General features: G+C 44.0%; 2 protein-coding genes across 19 annotated transcripts in view; one reads left to right on the top strand and one right to left on the bottom strand.

The window, feature by feature from the left end:
• Positions 1-1,786: 1,786 nt before the first annotated feature.
• Positions 1,787-6,321, bottom strand: LOC121110758 (basic proline-rich protein-like). Its single transcript, XM_046940375.1, has 4 exons — positions 6,292-6,321; positions 2,977-3,375; positions 2,239-2,913; positions 1,787-2,140 (listed from the first exon to the last, which is right to left on the bottom strand). The coding sequence occupies exons 1-4, from the start codon at positions 6,319-6,321 to the stop codon at positions 1,799-1,801; spliced, it is 1,446 nt and encodes a 481-aa protein (XP_046796331.1). The 3' UTR covers positions 1,787-1,798.
• CLOCK (clock circadian regulator) overlaps positions 2,552-17,833 on the top strand; it is a 55,311-nt gene continuing 40,029 nt past the window's right edge. For 5 of the 18 annotated variants that reach the window (XM_040698656.2, XM_015285392.4, XM_015285399.4 and 2 more), the window contains exons 1-3: positions 2,552-2,665; positions 12,029-12,130; positions 15,197-15,289. The gene's annotated coding sequence lies outside the window, so the exon portion shown is untranslated. Of the gene's footprint in view, positions 10,042-12,028; positions 12,131-15,196; positions 15,290-17,833 lie in introns of all 18 variants that reach the window. The other 13 variants (XM_040698660.2, XM_015285394.4, XM_040698661.2 and 10 more) reach the window with 8 other exon arrangements.

A 17,833-nucleotide genomic window follows, 5' to 3' on the forward strand; every position in this document is an offset into this window, starting at 1 on the left:
ATACTGCTTGGTTGGCAGGTGTGCAAGAATTTTCTCTAGCGTCAAGGATTCTCTTTGCACTCTTCTAATGCACACAGTTGGATCAGTTGTTCCTTCGCAGTAAAAATAAGGACATCCTTTGCAAAAGAGTTTGTTGTCCACGTGTATATAAGCAAAACAAAACTATGTCAGTGAATGAAGTGACCACGCTCCTGATTCGGCATTTTTATGTATTGCGAGCAGTGAACCAAATTGGATATCATAGTTATTTTTTCCAGTGGCTCCATTAGAAAACAACAACAACAAAAAAACAACCCTCGGTGTGCTAAAGATTATACAGACTTGACATGGTTTATTGCATCAGTATGCAGAAACAAATGGTTCACTTAACACTTGGCATGAAGGTACCTCAGACAAACAAGAAAATGAACATCAGTGTTTTCTTTTTAGTCAGGAGGATAAAGTAGGTAGAAGTAGGCATCTGCTGTCAGGTATCACTACTGGAAACTTATAGTTTGCAGATTCACATAGGACAGATAGACGCATTTCAGAGTTAACAGCTTCTCTACCACTTAAACTCATACTTGTTCCTTTCTGATTTTCAAATGCAAACAGGTCATCAGCGATGTCTGATATGATCCCCTAGGCAATGCTGGTATTCACCCTAGTGACTGCCACGAAAAGGGAGCTACCACCCACTTCCTCCTCACAGCAAACCTCCATCACGCATTAAGGGGTTGCAGTGTTAGAGGAGCACAAACACAGTACTGCCCTCATAATCTGACACCTACGGACCGTGCAGCCCCCAATGGAACCATCAAATCAAACTCACGTTGACAATAAGGTTTAGGAACACGGTATTTCTAGGTGGAAATAAGCTCATAGAACTACTACTACATTGCTTTTTGTCCTGCTCCTTCAGATGTCCTTAAGATATTTTCCAGGGTAACGCATTAAAAAACATTGCCTCGGTTAGGCTACAACAGGCAGAAAGTGCACTGCTGTGATCTGCACGGCCTGACAGATCTGCAAACAGAAGACATGCAAGCTTCAAAGAGAGATTTGGTACTGCAGCACTGCAGCAGGTTGATGTTGCTCTCTGCAAGGCGTATTTTGAGGGAGGAGATACTGCATGTATGTCCAGTATGCTATCCTGAAGGATTACTACTGGCACCACTTGTGTCAAATTCCATACATGCAGCTAGATGCTAACTTTAGCCTGCCGGTTTCTTGGCCACGTCCCAGTAATTCTGGCAATAACACCTTGTTGAAAACATCTCTGTGTCTTCTCCTGGAGTCCCCACTCCTGCTGTGCCCTATCACCTCTACTGCATTTCCTCACAGAAGCATTGCCCTTTACAGAGAAGCGCTGTTCTTTACCTAATGATATGATCACTTTATTTATACCGATCTTCCACAACCAAAAGCTAGAAATGGAGTATTTTGAACCTGTAAATATTCCAAGTATTCACGCTGTTTACAGTTTTACAACCAGAAGAACCCAACAAGCTCGTGGATAGCTTTTTGGCAGCGTCACTGCTAAGAGGTTCCCTGTCCTCATGCTACCCGCGTACAGGCACAGGGCAGCTCAAACAGGGAAACGAATCTACCTGAAAAGTAATCCAGAAGTGAAGGTCTCTGAGATCTGGGAGCCGTGATTCGGCTGATCCCTTCCCTCAGTGCAGGCACCCTCCCGGTGGCCGTTTGTAGCTGTTGGCTGAGCTGTATTTCCACAGCGCACTCTGCGAAGTCCGCGGCGCGAACGCATCCCGCAGTCCGTATAAGCCTTAAAAACCACACGCAGGCACACCAAAGAAAGCTAACTTTTATTATCAGACAGCCCTGCTGTCTCCAATTGCAGCCGCACGCTCCTGCGCTGATACAACGTATTTTCTGAACACACAAGAAAGGATTTCCAGAGAAGTTGAGATTTCCAACGCTGCCGGAGCCGCTTCCGACGACTGACAGACGAGACCGCCTCGCAAACCGGCGCTAAACGCGAACATGGAGACGCTGAAGGCCGACCTGCGAGCTCCGCCCGCTTCCCCGCACCGATAGCAGAAACCGAGGAGCGGGACGGCGCGGGGTCCCCCCGATCTGAGGCAGCACCGCTCAGCGCGCCCTTCCCGCGGGCGGGACGCCGCCCCCCGCCGGACCCCGGCCCCGCTGCCGGGCTCTCACCCCCGCAAGGGCCGCCGCCGGCCCTGGCGCTCCGAGCCGGAGAGGTGGCGCTGCGGGGCCGGGATCCCCGCTCCCCGCTGAGACAGCGCCCGCCGCCATTTCCTCCCCGGGCGGTGCGGGTGAGGCGAGGCGAGGTGAACCCAGGTCAGGAAGACGCGACGCCCACCGCGCCTGCGCGGCCCCCTCCCGCCCCCGGCTCCTCGATCTCGCGCACGCGCGGAAGGCCGACCCGCTCGCTCGCGCCTCCGCCTCTTCGCCCGCCGCCTCTCCGCGCACGCGCAGACGCCGCGCTCCGGAGCGAAGGGCCGCCGTGCCGCGGCTTGCAGTGCGCTCTGGCGCACGCGCGGTGGCGCGAGGCGCCGCGGCTGCCGGCGGTGGGCTCGGCGGCGCAGGCGCGGTGGCGGGGATTGGCGGGCCCGGCTGCCGGCGCTGCTGCCGCCGGAGAAGGCTGTGTGCCGGCGGCGGGCGCGGGGCTGCGCGCGGGGAGAGGCGCTCGCCGGGAGAGGTCGGGCGGGCGGCGGCCGCGCCGGGAGCGGGGTGCGGGGAGAGGCGCGACGCGGGGCGGGCGGGCTCCGGCGGGCTCGGCTCCCGAGGAGGGAGCGGGCGGGGGACGGCGCGGGGCGGCCGCCGAAGTTTGACAGCGCCGCCGGGTCCCCCTGCGCCGGGGCGGCGGCGGGGCGCGGGAAGGGCGGCGGGCGCCCTTGAGCGGGGCGCGGGCGGCGGCGGGGCCGGGGGGCGCTCGCGGGGCACCCGCTAGGCCCGGTGACCCACTTTGCTCCTGTCACAACTCCCGGGCACGTTTGGAGCGCTGCCCGCCTGGCCCGTCGCCCGGCCCGGCCGCTCCCGGCAGCGCGGCGGGCGGCTGCAGGCCGCGTCCGGGCCCGGGGCGCTGCGGGGCGGCGGGCGGCGGCCCTGCGGCAGGTGGGGCGGCGGGCGGCCGCGGTCCTCGCGGGGAGGCGGCTCTCGCGCTTTCGGTGCTTTCAGGCGTTCCCCGTAGAAACTTGGTGGCGGTGGCCGCGAGTGCGCTACCGAGCGCTGCTGCTCACGCTGAGGCTGAGGGTCGCTCCGCGCTCCTCTGGCTCTGGGTGCAGTGAGAGCGCCGGGGGTCGGTGCGCAGCCCGGGGCCGGGCCGGGCCCTGTCGCCCCGCTTTCCACGCGTGCCCGCTGAAGGGAGCCGTGGGGTTCTGGTTGGTTTCGGTTTCCGATGGCTTGTACCTTGGGCCGGGGACATAAACTCGGAATGTGTTTTCATGAAGAGCAGCGCTTGTAAACTCCCCGGGGGTATTTACACTGACATCTTGTAAGGGCAGGACTCTCCCTTAAGCGCTGAACGTTGACCTACGGAGAGACAGAAGGAAAGCGAGGCGCAGCTGTGCTGGGACGCACAGAGGTGTGGAGAAGCACAGTGGCCGAGCACGGATACCGATCCCCTAAATCCTGACAGCGGGAGTGCTGTGGTGGCACGGTTTGACATGCAGCGCTGTGGGCCGGAGCTGCTGGCCCTCCTCTCCCGCTGCCCTCAGCCCCACCAGCACCACGTTGTGTGGAGCCGCGTCCCGCAGAAGGCCGGGAGCGATCCCGGTTAAAATTAACTACCTTTTTTTTTTTTTTTTTGATGTGGTTATATTTAACCTCGCTCATTGCTCTGGGTGACAGGTGTGCCAGAAGGCAAGAGGATTGTTAGGGCAAATGCGCCAGTGAAAGAAGTGCTTGAGAAATACACCGTGACCGGGGCAGTCCTGGCAGGGCTGTGCGAGCAGCTGGGTCACGCTTCTGTCGTATCACACGGGAGTAAAACTGCCCTTATCTGTGGGTATCTGCGGGTTTGAAACCGGGCAGCATCTGATTGTTTTAATAGGGAAATTCTACTTGATAGACTGCATGCTTTGCAGATCTTGCTACTGATTTTCACGTGTGTATCCATTCGAGGCCCTTTGTTAAAAGGAATAAAGGCACTGCTTTCAGATAGATAAAGCACTGAACGTTTGGGTTGGGGTTTTTGTTTGGATGTGAGTGCTAGTGCTGTGAAGGGGTGAGAATTTTGTGAAGAATTATCCCTTTAAGAAACAGTCCACGTGGTTAAAAAAAGAGTCTGAAAGCCTCCCAGGTTTGATGTTTGATACTTTAAGATGTTATTCAGGCATGCCGTGCTTTTTAATTCGTCTGCATCATATTCTTACATCAAACAGTTTAACTTACATAGGTAAAATAAAGGATATGAGTAAAGCAGTGAGTATTTTTTTAATGCTTGAAAGAGCTCATAAACTCCCTCCTGTAACTAATTTTACTACTTTTATGCTCAACAATATAAAAATGGAGCGGTAATTACTTTTAATTCCTGGTGCTGGTTAATTATCTTGTTAGCGTAGAATTTCACTGAAATCATAAATCTTCATAGATTGGCCTTGTTGAGGAAATTGCTGCTTTCAAAAGCTTTGAGCTTTTGCTGCTTTTTGGCCCTAGTCATACTCTGGACGGATTATTAATGCATTAGCAATAGAAACATCGCCCTCTGGGTTCTTTATATGAAGTGACTGTATCAAGGTAGAGTTCTTGAGTTTTAGGACACGGAATAGACCTGTGTTGAAAATAGTTGTGAATTGAAATCAGTGGGTAATTTCATCATTTGGAAACAGCCCCTTTTTAGCTCTGCACCCCTCCTTCACAGAGAGGGGCACTGTGTCCGGAGCTGCACAGCTCCAGCCTCGCTTTGCAGTTGATGAATACAGGTATAAATATTTGGCTGCCTCTTATTTTCTCTTAATGCCCAGTAATTGCTAGCAGCCTTGTTATTCTGAGTTCAGTAGTGCATCAGAATAGAAGGAGGTGTAAGAAGTGCACCTTTGGTCATGCAGCAGAGCCTGAAGTGAAAGATTCCAGTGCTGCGCTGTAATGCTGGCACAGGGGAACACAGCCATTCCCATCGGGAGGATCTCTCGTTCCCTTCTGTGTGGTTCACCTGGGGAAAGCAGCTCATAATTGCAGCTGGGTGCTTTATTAGCTCAGGTAATGGGCTTTGGTGGTAGTTTGAAACTGTTAGGTGTTCCCCAGTTCGTTTGTTGCAGGAGTTAAGATGTGATGGGAGAGGAAGAAGACTCATGGTTAATGCAGCTGCCTGCTGCCCTGAAGGATTGAATTCTCAGCCCCTACTGCTGCCACAAAATGCCTTTGTAATGCAAAGGCCGCTTTAATTTTGGCATACCTCATGCCTGAGTGTTTAATTTTATGGCCTTAATGTTCTCTTACCGTAGTTTTAATGTATAATATAAATTGTTAAATACAGCTGCTTTCAGAACATGTAATCGCGTATTTAAAAAGTTTCAGTGCTTTGCAGTTCCCGTGTATTTAATACTAAGTAGAAGCAACATGACTTCGTTCATAGAGTCTTTTGTCACTTTACTGTTTGCCTACTTTGGACTCCTTCCAGCCGTTACATTTTGTCATTAGAATCACTGAATTAGCTTTCTTCCTCTGCAGTGATGTTCTGAGGAGCAATGCTGAGTATATCATAAAGTCATCTGTAGTAATAGTAATATTTTATTCAATATGCACCCATTAGAGGTAGATACACCGTGTGAGATTCAGAACTGATATTTCGGTTGAATCTTGTGAAGCCGTGGGGATACTGTGGGCATTCCTCATCTTCCCAATAAAGATGCATCCAAGTGAGGCGTAAGAGTGGTGACAAGTGCTTTGTCCTTGTAGTAGTGTTTAATAATCTGTAAGTGTGTGAGAAAGCTTCAGTTCTAGAGCTAAAACCGTTTGGCTCGTTAGGGCAGCCTGCCACCACAGGACAAATGGCATTGGAGTAATATCCTTATGTTAAAACAGAATGAAACAGTTCTTGGAGAAAGATCCGTTTTAAGTGAATTTAAAAATAAATACTGAAATATAAACACTGTGAGGTTCTGTAGATGTAAAAAGGTATTTGCGGGTGTTTCTGAGGAGGTTTTGATGCATGTTATTTTGATATCTGGGCAGACTCAAAAGGAGTAGAGAGGAGTCAAAACTGTGATTTAGATGGGTTCTGAATATCTAGTCCAGCACGACCTTTTAGCCACGTGTTGGCTGTGTTTTTACAGGTCTCTGTAAAAAGTTTTCCAGGCACCTTGAAGCTTTGTTCTCACTCACATCCTCCGTGCTCTTGTCAAAACGGAGCATCTTGGCACCTCCGCCTGCTTAGTATTCATAAATTGGGCAATCTGTAAATTAGGCATTCCCTTGTCCGAAGGCATGTTCAAACCGCACCTGAGTCACACCTATGGGATTGGACTCGGGCCGATCTGGTGACTCTCCCTTTTGTTCAGAAGCACAAAGGAGGGACGAGGTAGAGGTTTTTTTGATGTCTCTTTCAAAAAAAACCCCAAAACTCAGATGCTGCCAGCAACAACAAAAAACCCAAGCACTAAAAATGCACTTTTCACTGCGTTCAGGGTGATTAAAGCTTAATTGGGCAAAAGAAAAACACTACAGTGCTTGTTTTCTTGGAGCTGGGTGTGAAGGAGGTGGGCAGCTGTGTTGTGGCCTCTTCCAAGAGCTCTTCGGTCTTTCCTTCCATATAAAACTTTAAATGCCCTTTGGGAATGGGAACCAGAACTCTTCTCTGTCACGTTGGGACCCAGAGAGGTCTGCACGCTGTCCAGCAAGCCTTTTACTTCTCAGTTTTTCTCACTTGCTCTGAGGACTGATGCTGGAAGGAGAGGTCAAGAGTTGACCCAGCTTCCAGCATAGCGTGGAGCCTGCAGAGAGGCCGTGGTCTGAAACCCTCTGGAGAGTGGCTGTCATTTCTCTGTTCTGGCTTACTGTGCTGTAATTGTGCTGCTGGACAAAAATGAGAACGCTGATTTTCCCTCTCACTGGTGTGTCTTGATGGGAAAAGCTTAGCTATATACATCAGGATTGCGAGTACTAACCTTACCAGTGTCCTAGTCCTTCAGAAACGGGTCTGTGTATCTACTAACTTCTTTAGAAGTATTGCTGATGAGTGCAGCTGTCCCTGGCTTTGGTACTTACTTTTTCTACAGCTACTTTGAAGGAGGTTGTAGTGAGGTGGGGGTCAGCCTCTTCTTGCAGGTAACAGTGACAGGATGAGAGGTAGCAGCTTTAAGTTGTGCCAGGGGGAGGGTTCAGGTTGGATATTAGAACTGAATTACTAACATCTTGTGGTAGTGGTTGAGCTATGAGACACCTGGAAGGGGAATGCCTGGGAATGGGCTTGTCATCCAGCACAGCATTTAACTTTTAGGTGCTTAATAGTAGGGTGCAGTATTGTTAACAATGTAATACTAACACTGTAGGTAAAAATCTTAAAAGACTTCAGCATGCTGCTCCCTAGGTATGTGAGAATATCTCAGGTGGCTGATCTCAGGTCCCATAAACATCCCATTGACTGCTGACCTGACAGTTAGCCAGGAAGTTCCAGCACTGCCTTGTGAGTACCATCAGGAAGGTGTTTGTGAACGTGTTAGGGACAGCCCTGTAACAAGTGGCCCTTGGAAGAAAGGGCCTCTGCCAGGGAAGGTTTGGGCTGGATATTAGGAAATACTACTTCTCTGAAAGAGTGGTCAGGCACTGCATGGGCTGCCCAGGAAGGTGGTGGAGTCACTGACCCTGGAGGTGTTCAAGGAACGTTTGGACGTTGTGTTGAGGGACATGGTTTAGCGAGAACTACTGGTGATGGGTGGATGGTTGGACTGCGTGATCCTGTGGGTCTTTTCCAACCTTAGCGATTCTATGATTCTATGAAAGAGGAATGATAATGTCTGCATTTCTTAATATGCATTAAAAAAAATGAGGAGAAACATACAATTTTACACATTAAATGATTACCGTGGAGAATATATGAGCGTGAGATAGTAAGATGTACAGTAAGGAAGAAAGAATGCTTTAAAATAAATTGCATTAACGTAGCTAACTTCATATTTCCAGTTCCAAGAATTCCGCTGCTGCTGCTGCAGTAAATAAAACATAAGTTACCATTTTTACACTTTGTGAAGTACATCTAGGATGATAAAAGCTTTTATTGGTGTAGTAAATATTAGTTGCTGGCATTTAAGAGTATTTGATGTTTTTGGTGGCTGTTTCACTGCATGTTTAATGCAACGTCAGAGACTGGTGTTGGTCTTTTGAGTAGTGGATGTTACTCACATGCACTCTGACAAAGCTGTTCTGGAAGAATAACATTCCAGCAGCTCGGAGGCTGCTCACAGGAAGTTGGTTGTGAATTCTGACAGGGTAAGCTCATGTTGGTGTGGGCAGGTGGGAGACTGGGAGTTCTTCCCATGGAACTTGTCAGAGAAATGCAGGAGGCTTAGGCTGGCTTAGTTTTCCTTGGTCATTCAAAAGCTTCGGGCTGTGTTAGGGGGAAAAATGGTGGTACGTGGAGGGACTTTTCCAGCCCTCAGTCCACTAGGGGTGTGTTTTCTATTTGAAGCATAGATCTGAAGATGTGAGAAATCAGGAAACGTTTCACCAGAATCTTCTGGGCTCAGGAAACAAGCAGCAAGGGAGCTGGCTTTTTGTTTTTCTCTTAAGCCTGATTTCCTATGGAAAGTGATTGATGCTGTTTATCCCTTTCTTTTTTCCTCATTCTTTCCTTAGGTATTTGCCAGTAGCTTTTGAAGTCACAGACAAATTGCAGCCGTGTTTGTAGGAGGGATAGAGATCTCAGACTGTCACATTCCTACAGTTTTGGGGAAGACAAACAAACTGGGTAGAGGGAAACCTCTCGGTACCCTTTCTTGAGAGAGACAGAGACGCTGTGCTGCAGGTTTGGCACTGATTTGCTTTTCAGCATGTGCAGGTCTCTGCTGTGCAGGAGGTGTTTGGGTATAGGCTGGCTTGTTACTGTGGGGAAGGGGAGTGCTGATGAAAGGCAGAGCTATAGGAACTGTGCCCTACTGTCCTTTAATGGGTATTTTGATCATTAACTGAGGAATTACTGTCCTGATCAGAATTAGGTGATACTGTAGGTACTGAAGCTTATAGCATTGTGTTCAACTTGCAAGATTCCCTTTGGTCTCAGTGGAGAGTTTTGTCCCCTCTGCTGGTAGGTCTGGAGAAATTTCTGTTAGGCTTAATGGAATGGGGGAAAGTGAGGAAAACCTCAAGAATTAAAAGTAAGCAAACTAATGGACACTTTTCTGCTCAGTAATGCCAAATACTCTTTTCAAGCCTCTGTGACAGATGTAATAACTGAAGTTTCTGCATCCTACAAAATTTGTAAACATTACAATATGTCAGTTATGAAGTAGCATAATAGATATAAAATAGTTACGTGGCTTTGACTTGTGCTTATTTTAAGGTAGTTTTCATAGTAACAAGTATTCTGAAGAAAGCCAACTTTTCCTCTGTGCGTAGAAAAGCAAGTAGCAGCATGAATCATGGCTTCCAAGAACTGTCAGAGTAGGAATGCACGTTCTCCCCCTATTCACACGCTTTCCTTGCTGTCAATTTTAATGAGGTAATATGATTTAATGAAGCTTTTCTTGCCATCCACAGCAGCAACATTCATTATATGCAATCAAGCTGCTGTTAGCAAGTGTGTGGCTGAGGGTGAAAGTAGAGTTTAGAACTTGTGTGCTGCTTTCAGTGATGGCTTGTTATCATCTCAGTAACCGTGCTTAAAATACATTTCCATGTCTAGCTGCAATAAATGCAGAATTTCAGGTGAAAATATATTTGTTGTTTTGATGTTTTTTTCAGATTGTATAATTTCTTTGCCAGCCACGCGGCGTTAAACATTGTGCTGTGCTAAAGATTTGCATGGTGTTTCCCAGGTAAAGGCACAGTTCCAGCATTGAAGAGTTTGTGATCTAAATGTCACTGATATAGAAAGTGAGGAGAATGATCTCAGAAAAGAGAACAAAGATTCAAATGAATGTAAGTCAAAGGAAGCAACTTAAACAAGTTGTAATTTCTAAGAACAGAGTAAGGTAGACCAGCATGGAAGAGGGTGAGAACATAGAGGCAAGACAGCATAAAGCAAATCCAAATAGTACAGAGATTTGAAGGAATAGAGGGAAAATATTTTACGTAGCAGGATTTGGAAAACATAACAACATCAGAAGAGTAGGCAGAATCAAGATGAAGAGGATGTGGTAGGAAATAGAGACAGGAAAAACATAGAAGAAACTTTTACCTTATGGCTTTTATGGAAAGAAAAAAAAGGAGAGAGACAGGAAAAGGGCTGGGGAATGTGCTGGTTTGATCGGTTTGGCAGGAAAGCTGGGACACACATCCTATTATGCTAAGACTTTCCCTTACCCCCTGCTCCACCCTGACATTTAGCTGTCCATTTCATTTGCTTTTAAAAGGAGTGATGGAACAACAGCAGTGGGCCTGAAAACTCAGGCATGTGTGTTCCCCTGTCGCTGCCTCCCGTTCCACTCAGGTTTCGTATGAGCCGGTGGACTTCTTTGTGTGTTTCTGCATCATTGAGATGGCATGGCAGAAGCACCTGGCATTCAGGCACTACTGCTTTATCTCAGTCAAAAAGGATCCAAAATGCTTTTTGTTATGTTAGCTGAAATTGCTTCTCCAAATGATCTTAGTTAAACTGGTATTACCTTTAAATGGAAAATTAAATGTATGGTTGGTTTATGTTGGGTTGTTTGAATCTTGTTTGCGTTGCTGACACAGGAATGCAAAGTAATCTCATAAATTTATATAGAATGTTTTTAAAATGTCACCTAGACACTTTTCCAAACCTATAGAAAACATAGTTGGTCCTTTCTTATCTATACATTAGACTGGGATTTGATTCAATAGATTGATTTCTAATATTAGGATGTTCTTCTGTAAAGAAAAGTAGATAAATGCATGATAGTCTGCCTTTCTTCTTCTCACGTTAGACTTGTCTAATGAAATGTATTTTTGAAATAGCCGTGTTCAGTCACTGGCATTCTTTCTGTCTATTCTAACATCTTCCAGCTGTGTTGTGTGTATCTGGGGACGAGATGGGGACGAATAGGGATTTTGAAGTTCTTTTTTTAAGCGCCTTATGTCAAAAGAATTTAGTTTTCTTTGCGTATGATGGAAGTAGATGTATGGATGCCTTAAAAGATATACTTTGCCTCATGTAAGTGTTCACTGCAAGGTATCAGCAGTGATAACTAGCAGTGGTTTTCTCTTCAGGATTGTAAGCAGTGCCACTGTTAGCAAATTCTGGCATGCGTATGTATAAAACTCTTCCCTGTTTGTAGGAGTCTTGCACTGTTGTAGGAAATGGAGGGTTGTGTTTGTGAAGTAAGTAGTGTTTGTTTATGTGAGTGTTTGGGGTATGGTTAGCTTCTACTCAGTAGAACTCACTGAAGTTTACATTTGTCCTTTGCGAGGGGGAAGATGGCTTTTGTTCTTTGCTGTGCTGTGGTATGCTGTGTTCCCTCAGAGTTCTGAGGTGGATCACACCTACTGTCCGAACCATCATACAAAGCTAAGATGGTATCAGTGTATTTCATTTCTGGAATTGTGGCTGGTGTACTACTGGTGTTATGGAAGAAGGGCGTAATTTGCTGCAAAGCAATTGTTAACGATGTTAACATTCAGTAGGCACTGTTAGATCTGTAACTGTGGTGCTACCCTTAGGCCTTTGTGTTAGGCTGCAGGTTTGGACTTCAGGCTGAAGGAGGGTCGGACTTCAGAGCTGAGTAAAGGGAGGGATGGACTACTGAAGTTCTCCTTCCTCGTGTGTACTCCAATTTTGTGGAGTAAAGAGGTGGAGTGTGAAGTTGTGAATACTTCAGGACTAGAACTTAAGTGACCATAATAGCAGCAGAGGAAACGGGGCGGCAATCAAGGGCTCATCCACAAGTGGTTTCAACTAGATTCATTTTCACAGAGCTGTTTTTTGTTTTGTTTTGTTTTTCAGAACACTGTGCCAAAAAAGACTTTTGCTCAGATGACATCACATTTGGACTACTAAAGCTATCCACCCACTGTTCAAGGCATAATGGATTTCTAGGTAATTTAAGTAAGTATGTAGATTTTATTGCTGTTAAAACAGTACTGCTTTAAACAGAAGCATCTTTTTTTCAACCTCAGGCAAGGCAGACATTCCCCCTTCAATTTGAGATTGAAATTAATGTTGTGTGGGTGCCAGAATAGACTTCAAATAAGCTTTTAATAAGCTTCCATCCTGTAGACAGGAGCATAGAATAAAACAGTTGTGCCTGAGAAACCAGAAAGAAAGGAAGCAACCCTTGATGGCACCGTCCTTAGCAGTGACATATGCTAACGTGGCCCTGCTGTTTTAGGAGCCTGAATTAGTGTCTCTCCCAGGGATGTGTTGCAGCAAATGAGCGTATGTGTTGCTATGCCCACAGCTTGTTGGGGTCTTCTTTCACAGATGCTCTTGTTAAAGTGGTAATGATACTCCATTAATGTACGACTACATACAAAGCAAACAAATGCATCTTAATAGGTTCCAATTAGCAATCTCTGTTCATTTGTCATCATCTTTCTGAAACGGTTGCATCTGCCCACTGCCTTGATTTGATACTCTGTGCTATCCAGCTGAAGATGGGCCAGGAGATGCAGATTTTCATCTCTGCAGGATTCATTCATGTCTTGTCATGCAGTATGTTTACTGATTGCTTTGTACATCCATGGTCACGCAAAGAGGAGCACACAAGACGAGGCAGATAGTTTGAGGTTCCTTTTGTGAGTGGCTGCGTATTACTGTTAAACTTTTAAGGTGATTCTGTCAATAAAAAAACAAACAACAAAAAAAAGAAGAAATACTGATTTACTTAGATATATCAGACTTTGTGCCAGTCTTTCTCAAACTAGGTAGTTTTGTCTTGCTGGCAGAAAACCTTCCTGTATTCCTAATATTTTATCATGCATTGGTGTGCTTACAGTTAATGATGCTTTAGGCGTTCTGTTCTAAGACCTTTTTTGTTTGTAATTTAACAGGATTTAATGTGCAGAAGTTCTTTTTGTTGTTCAAACTTGGCCAAAAGTTGCTTCAGCTCAAGCCTTACCAAAAGTCAGTATGTCTCTGAGAGTGAGATGGAAGGGCAGAGCAGTACTGTTCTCACGATTCGAGCTGCAGCATTAATGTTAGAAATGGGAAGATATAAGACCTGCGTATGTTAGAGCAAGCACTCAAGTGCTTAGGAGACAAGTAGAATTTTAGGAGAAAACTAGAACAGTTATATTGCAGTATTGGGCTATTTGCTTTGTGCCATCCCATGCTCTGACATTAGGCAGCATGATAGATTTCTGAAAAACGCCGTTTGTACCAGCTCAGTGATTTGCCTATATCTGTTTCATCTATCCAAATCAGATGAGGTAGGTCCTTTTATTTATAACCAGACAGAGCAAGTGAGCATGCTCTGTCTGGGCTGTGATAGATAAACAGACCTAATCTGCTCTGTGCCTTCGTAATGTCAGACCCAAGCACCAAGTAAGGAGACTTTCTTCTGTGCTCTCAGTGCTCTTCCTTAGCACACCCCCAATACTGTGTTCATTCTATTTGTGCAGTGCACCTTCAGCAGGATATTTCCATAATTGCTGAGCTTTTTTAGTTCAAATATTCTTTATTATGACTTTTTTATTCACTGCTGCTTTTGTGTTCAAGAAGGTTTATAATGGGCTGCATAATGTGTGATGTACAAGGTTAAAAGTTGCAACAGAGGATTTTTGGAGCATCCTGATTACTTATACATGGTGTAAATCGTAGATGTCACTTTTCCAAAAGAACCTTAAGCAACAGAACTTTTTGTATTTGCTTTATAAATATTAGTTACAAATGCATTTATATGTATTTACTTTATAAAATAAAAAATCAGAATATTCATAAGTGTTGTCCTAATGTTTTCCATACAAGCATATGGCTAAGTAGAGATGAAAGTATTTTTAATGCTGATTTGTAGAAATGGGAAGAGAACAGAGATTGGAAAGTTGTTATTGTCCTTGACGTGTGTGCATGAGTAAATGCATGCAGTTCAGCCTCTGCTTTTCTGGAAATGTGCCTGTGTCACCACTTGTGGAAAAACCCCTTCACTCAGGAGAAAAGTCAAACCACTATCATTTAGATTTGTTCTTATTCGCTGTACTTCCACAGCGTAAGAAGGAATGGTGGTGCAATCGGAGCCCATCTATAGGAGATGGGAAATGTAACATTGTAGGGCAGGTAGTTTCTCTTTGTCATAATTATTGGAGCCGCTCTATCTATCACAGTGAAGAAAAATCTCAACTCATTAAATCAAAATCTGTTTAGCAGGTTCTAGAGAGGTAATGAGCTGCAAATGATCTCTTGATACCCAACAGATTTAAAGAGAAAGACATCGCTTCTGAGCAAGCTTGGAGTTTATCCCAGGTTTTACCTTTGCATCAGAGGAGTTGACTGAAATTAAATAAAGAAGTGAAGTTGCTGACCAAAACAAAGCTATGCGTTGGGCAGGCAGTGGGGAGGGAGAGGAGCTGTGTAGGAGAAATCGCTGCTCTGTTTGTTGAAGTATTCCCATTGTGAAACAGTAATACGGATTGCATGACAGGCAGGAGGCTGTAGTTCCACTTTGTTTTGCTGAAAACAGACTGTATAGCATGGAGGACTGTCTTAATGCTTCCCCTCTCACCTTTTGCTTATTACAGGATGGTGCTGAATTTTTTTCAAGCATTTTGGATTTTTTGTGTTAAACCAGACCCAAAGGTTTCTGGTATTGATGAGTTACAGGAAGATGGAATTTATGTTCCATATAGGAATAAATGGGATGACTTCTTACTGCTTCAATTTTTATAGATTAAGAATGTAGTATTCATATTAAAATTTCACAGACACGTAATGATGCTTACGGCCATTCAACTGAATTTTTATTATAGTTGATGAAAATGACTATTACATTATTAGTCTGTTGTTGTTTTTTGCTTTGAAGCCCAGGCCCACACAGAAGAAATCTTCTAAAATACATATAATACCTCATCTCTTAAAATTTCAACTTATGAGGAAGTTTGTATGTATTTAATTTTTTTCCTTAAAAATATTTTTTTTTAGGCATTGTTTGAAAATGATCTCATTTTCTTTTCATCTCAGTTTCAGCAAATGCAGTGTGAAGCCCATTCCTTCATTTGCAAAAACCTCTGGAAAGTTATTTGGATGCTATATATTGAATGTTGGTGAAATTAGGTGAGTCTCTGTGAATGTTTTAATCATTCTAAGCAACAGGATGAGTTAATCATGTGAGACCAAATCCTGTTTATAACTTACAATGCTAAGATACTATCTGGCATTTAACTTAAAATCTAGAAGATTAAATTATTAGATAAGCAAATGACATAGCTCAGAAAAAGGAAGGCAAATGTTATGCAATGTATTCCCGGATTTTCCCTTTGCTTGTGTACAAATATGTTTGAAATGCAGTGCTTCTAAAAGTTTCTTGATTCGTTTCCATTGGCATATCTGCCACAGTGTTCCTGTGGCTGCTCTCTGGGATGATTAGGGTCAGGCATTTTGATATTGGCATAAGCAAATATTGCTATATCATTAATCCGTTTTCTTTCTGAATTCACATAGCCGTTTACTACTAGGTTCTGAGATGTGCTTACTTCTGTCATTCAAACTCATGTTCATCTTCAGCTCTTCTAAATGTAGTTTGTTACGGGCAGGTTAAATGTTGGTAGTAGTGCTTATAGACCTGTTTCAGTCTCAGCCATATGAATTGCAAAGTGAGAAAAATACTGTGAGCTTTGTCTGAAAGTTCAGAGATGCCAAGAACTTCAGGTTCCACTTGCTGTATTTAGTAGCACAGGTATTAAGAGGAAACAAATGGCTGAGAGACAAAATCCGAAAGAAATAGCCAGTAGGTTGGCACATAGTTTTCTGTTTAGTTTTGCTTTTAACACGGTGAGCAGTTAAGAGTAAAAGCTTCAATTCTTCTAGAATCAGTGCCTGCTCTGTTTTGTGAGATGATACCTGTTTTTTGGAAAGGAAGAATACAATTGAAGTATATGCATTACCATTTTGATTTATGTCATTGACACGGTTATGGACAGAATTTCTCAACTAGTTCCTTTTAGCACCTACTGGTTCACTGTGTTTGAATTACATTCCTTTCTGAGAAGACAAACTTTGAAGTTCTGCTGAAGGTGTGAGGTGCTCTTCTGTCTCTACTGGGGGCATACAGGCTTGAATCAATTATTAAATCCTGAGAAAGCTTTGAGTGGTCTCTGTGATGCTAATGTTTGCTTCTGGACGCTAAATGAAATCTAATCCAAAATAAACCTATTTGAGCAGCGTCAGCACGAGTTGCTTTGGTCTCCTGATCCTGTTCTGCTACTCCAGTTTGCTTGCTACTGGTGACATGGCCAAATTGTTTGCTTTGGTTATTAGTGAGAAGCTGAGGACGATCAGTGTCTCTGATTTGAATCTGTTTTCTAAATCTAGTTATATGTTTCAGTACTAACATTCACAACCTACACAGCCTTCAAAATTCTCAGGTTTTCTTTGCAGCTTCTTTTTATACAGACTGTCAAGAAAATAGGGAATAAAACCTGCAAATGACAGTGAATCAAATGACTTATATCATAGCTGTCTTCTGTAATTGAATGTTGTTTAGTCTGGTTTTCTTCCCTATTTATGTTCTTAAATTGTGAAAAATAGGAGTCTTATGATTTTTTTATAACTTTATGTACGATACTGAAATTTGTGTACTTCCTACTCCAGATTTTTCCTTGAATTTTTAATCAATGCTGATTTAAAAATAAAACAAAAAGGCCCACAAGCCCAGAGTTCTGTTGCAGACATTGAGTCTGAGCAAGCCAAAAAAAAAAAAAGAGGTGGTCTTCACAAATGTTTGCAGTTTCTACTCTTTTTTCTACGCATTGATATTGAGGACCAATACTGATTTTTCTTTTTTTCCCCGCACTCCTCAGTTTGAGGTTAAAGATGGCAGTTGTTAATGCTTTGAAAATTTAAGTAATACTTAGTTGCCAGTGTTAAATCACTTCATCTTGAACTAACAGTTGTCTGAGATCTCCCCATCTGTGCCTGTATAGCTTCAGTTCTCAGAGATTCCCAAGAACTTGTGAACGCTTGCTGCTAGGGTGATATCCTGCCTGCCTAAGCCAATGATTAGGAATAAACTCAGTTATATTTCCTGTTTATCAGATTTTTCCATGTTTCAGCTCTTCACACATTTTTTTTCCCCCAGAATTATTACAAGATTCAAGTATTCTATCAAGATTACCATTGAGAGCATCGGTTCTTTAACGTGATCATTAAACAAATCTAAAGTTGTAGCACCATTTTGGAGAACTTCAGGATTTTGGGGTGGTTTTTTAATTCAGTGTGGTGTGGTTTGTTTTTTTTTTTAAACCAAGTTGCAGAGTAATTTAAATTGGTTATATTCATAACATTATTGCATATTATAACCAACATGAAAATGTTAGATGTCATATTTTGTTCTCCCAGGCTTAAAGCATCTCTCTGTTCAAATTGTATAACCCTTTCTAAAAAGAGATCATTAAATATGCGTTTCAAAGACTTCAGCTAGCAAAAAAACCTTGGACATTAAGTAAAAATCAAAATAAATACTCTGGCGTTTCATCCAGGAGCTTCAAGAGGAGGCCTTATTGAGACAAGGACAAGCCTTTAAAATGAAGGGAAATGTTGAGAGTCAAAACTTGAAAATTGTAAGCCAGCAAGTTATGATGAGCCCTCATTATTTTAAGT

The sequence above is a fragment of the Gallus gallus genome, chromosome 4, assembly GCF_016699485.2.
Source record: "Gallus gallus isolate bGalGal1 chromosome 4, bGalGal1.mat.broiler.GRCg7b, whole genome shotgun sequence".
Lineage (NCBI taxonomy): Eukaryota > Metazoa > Chordata > Aves > Galliformes > Phasianidae > Gallus > Gallus gallus.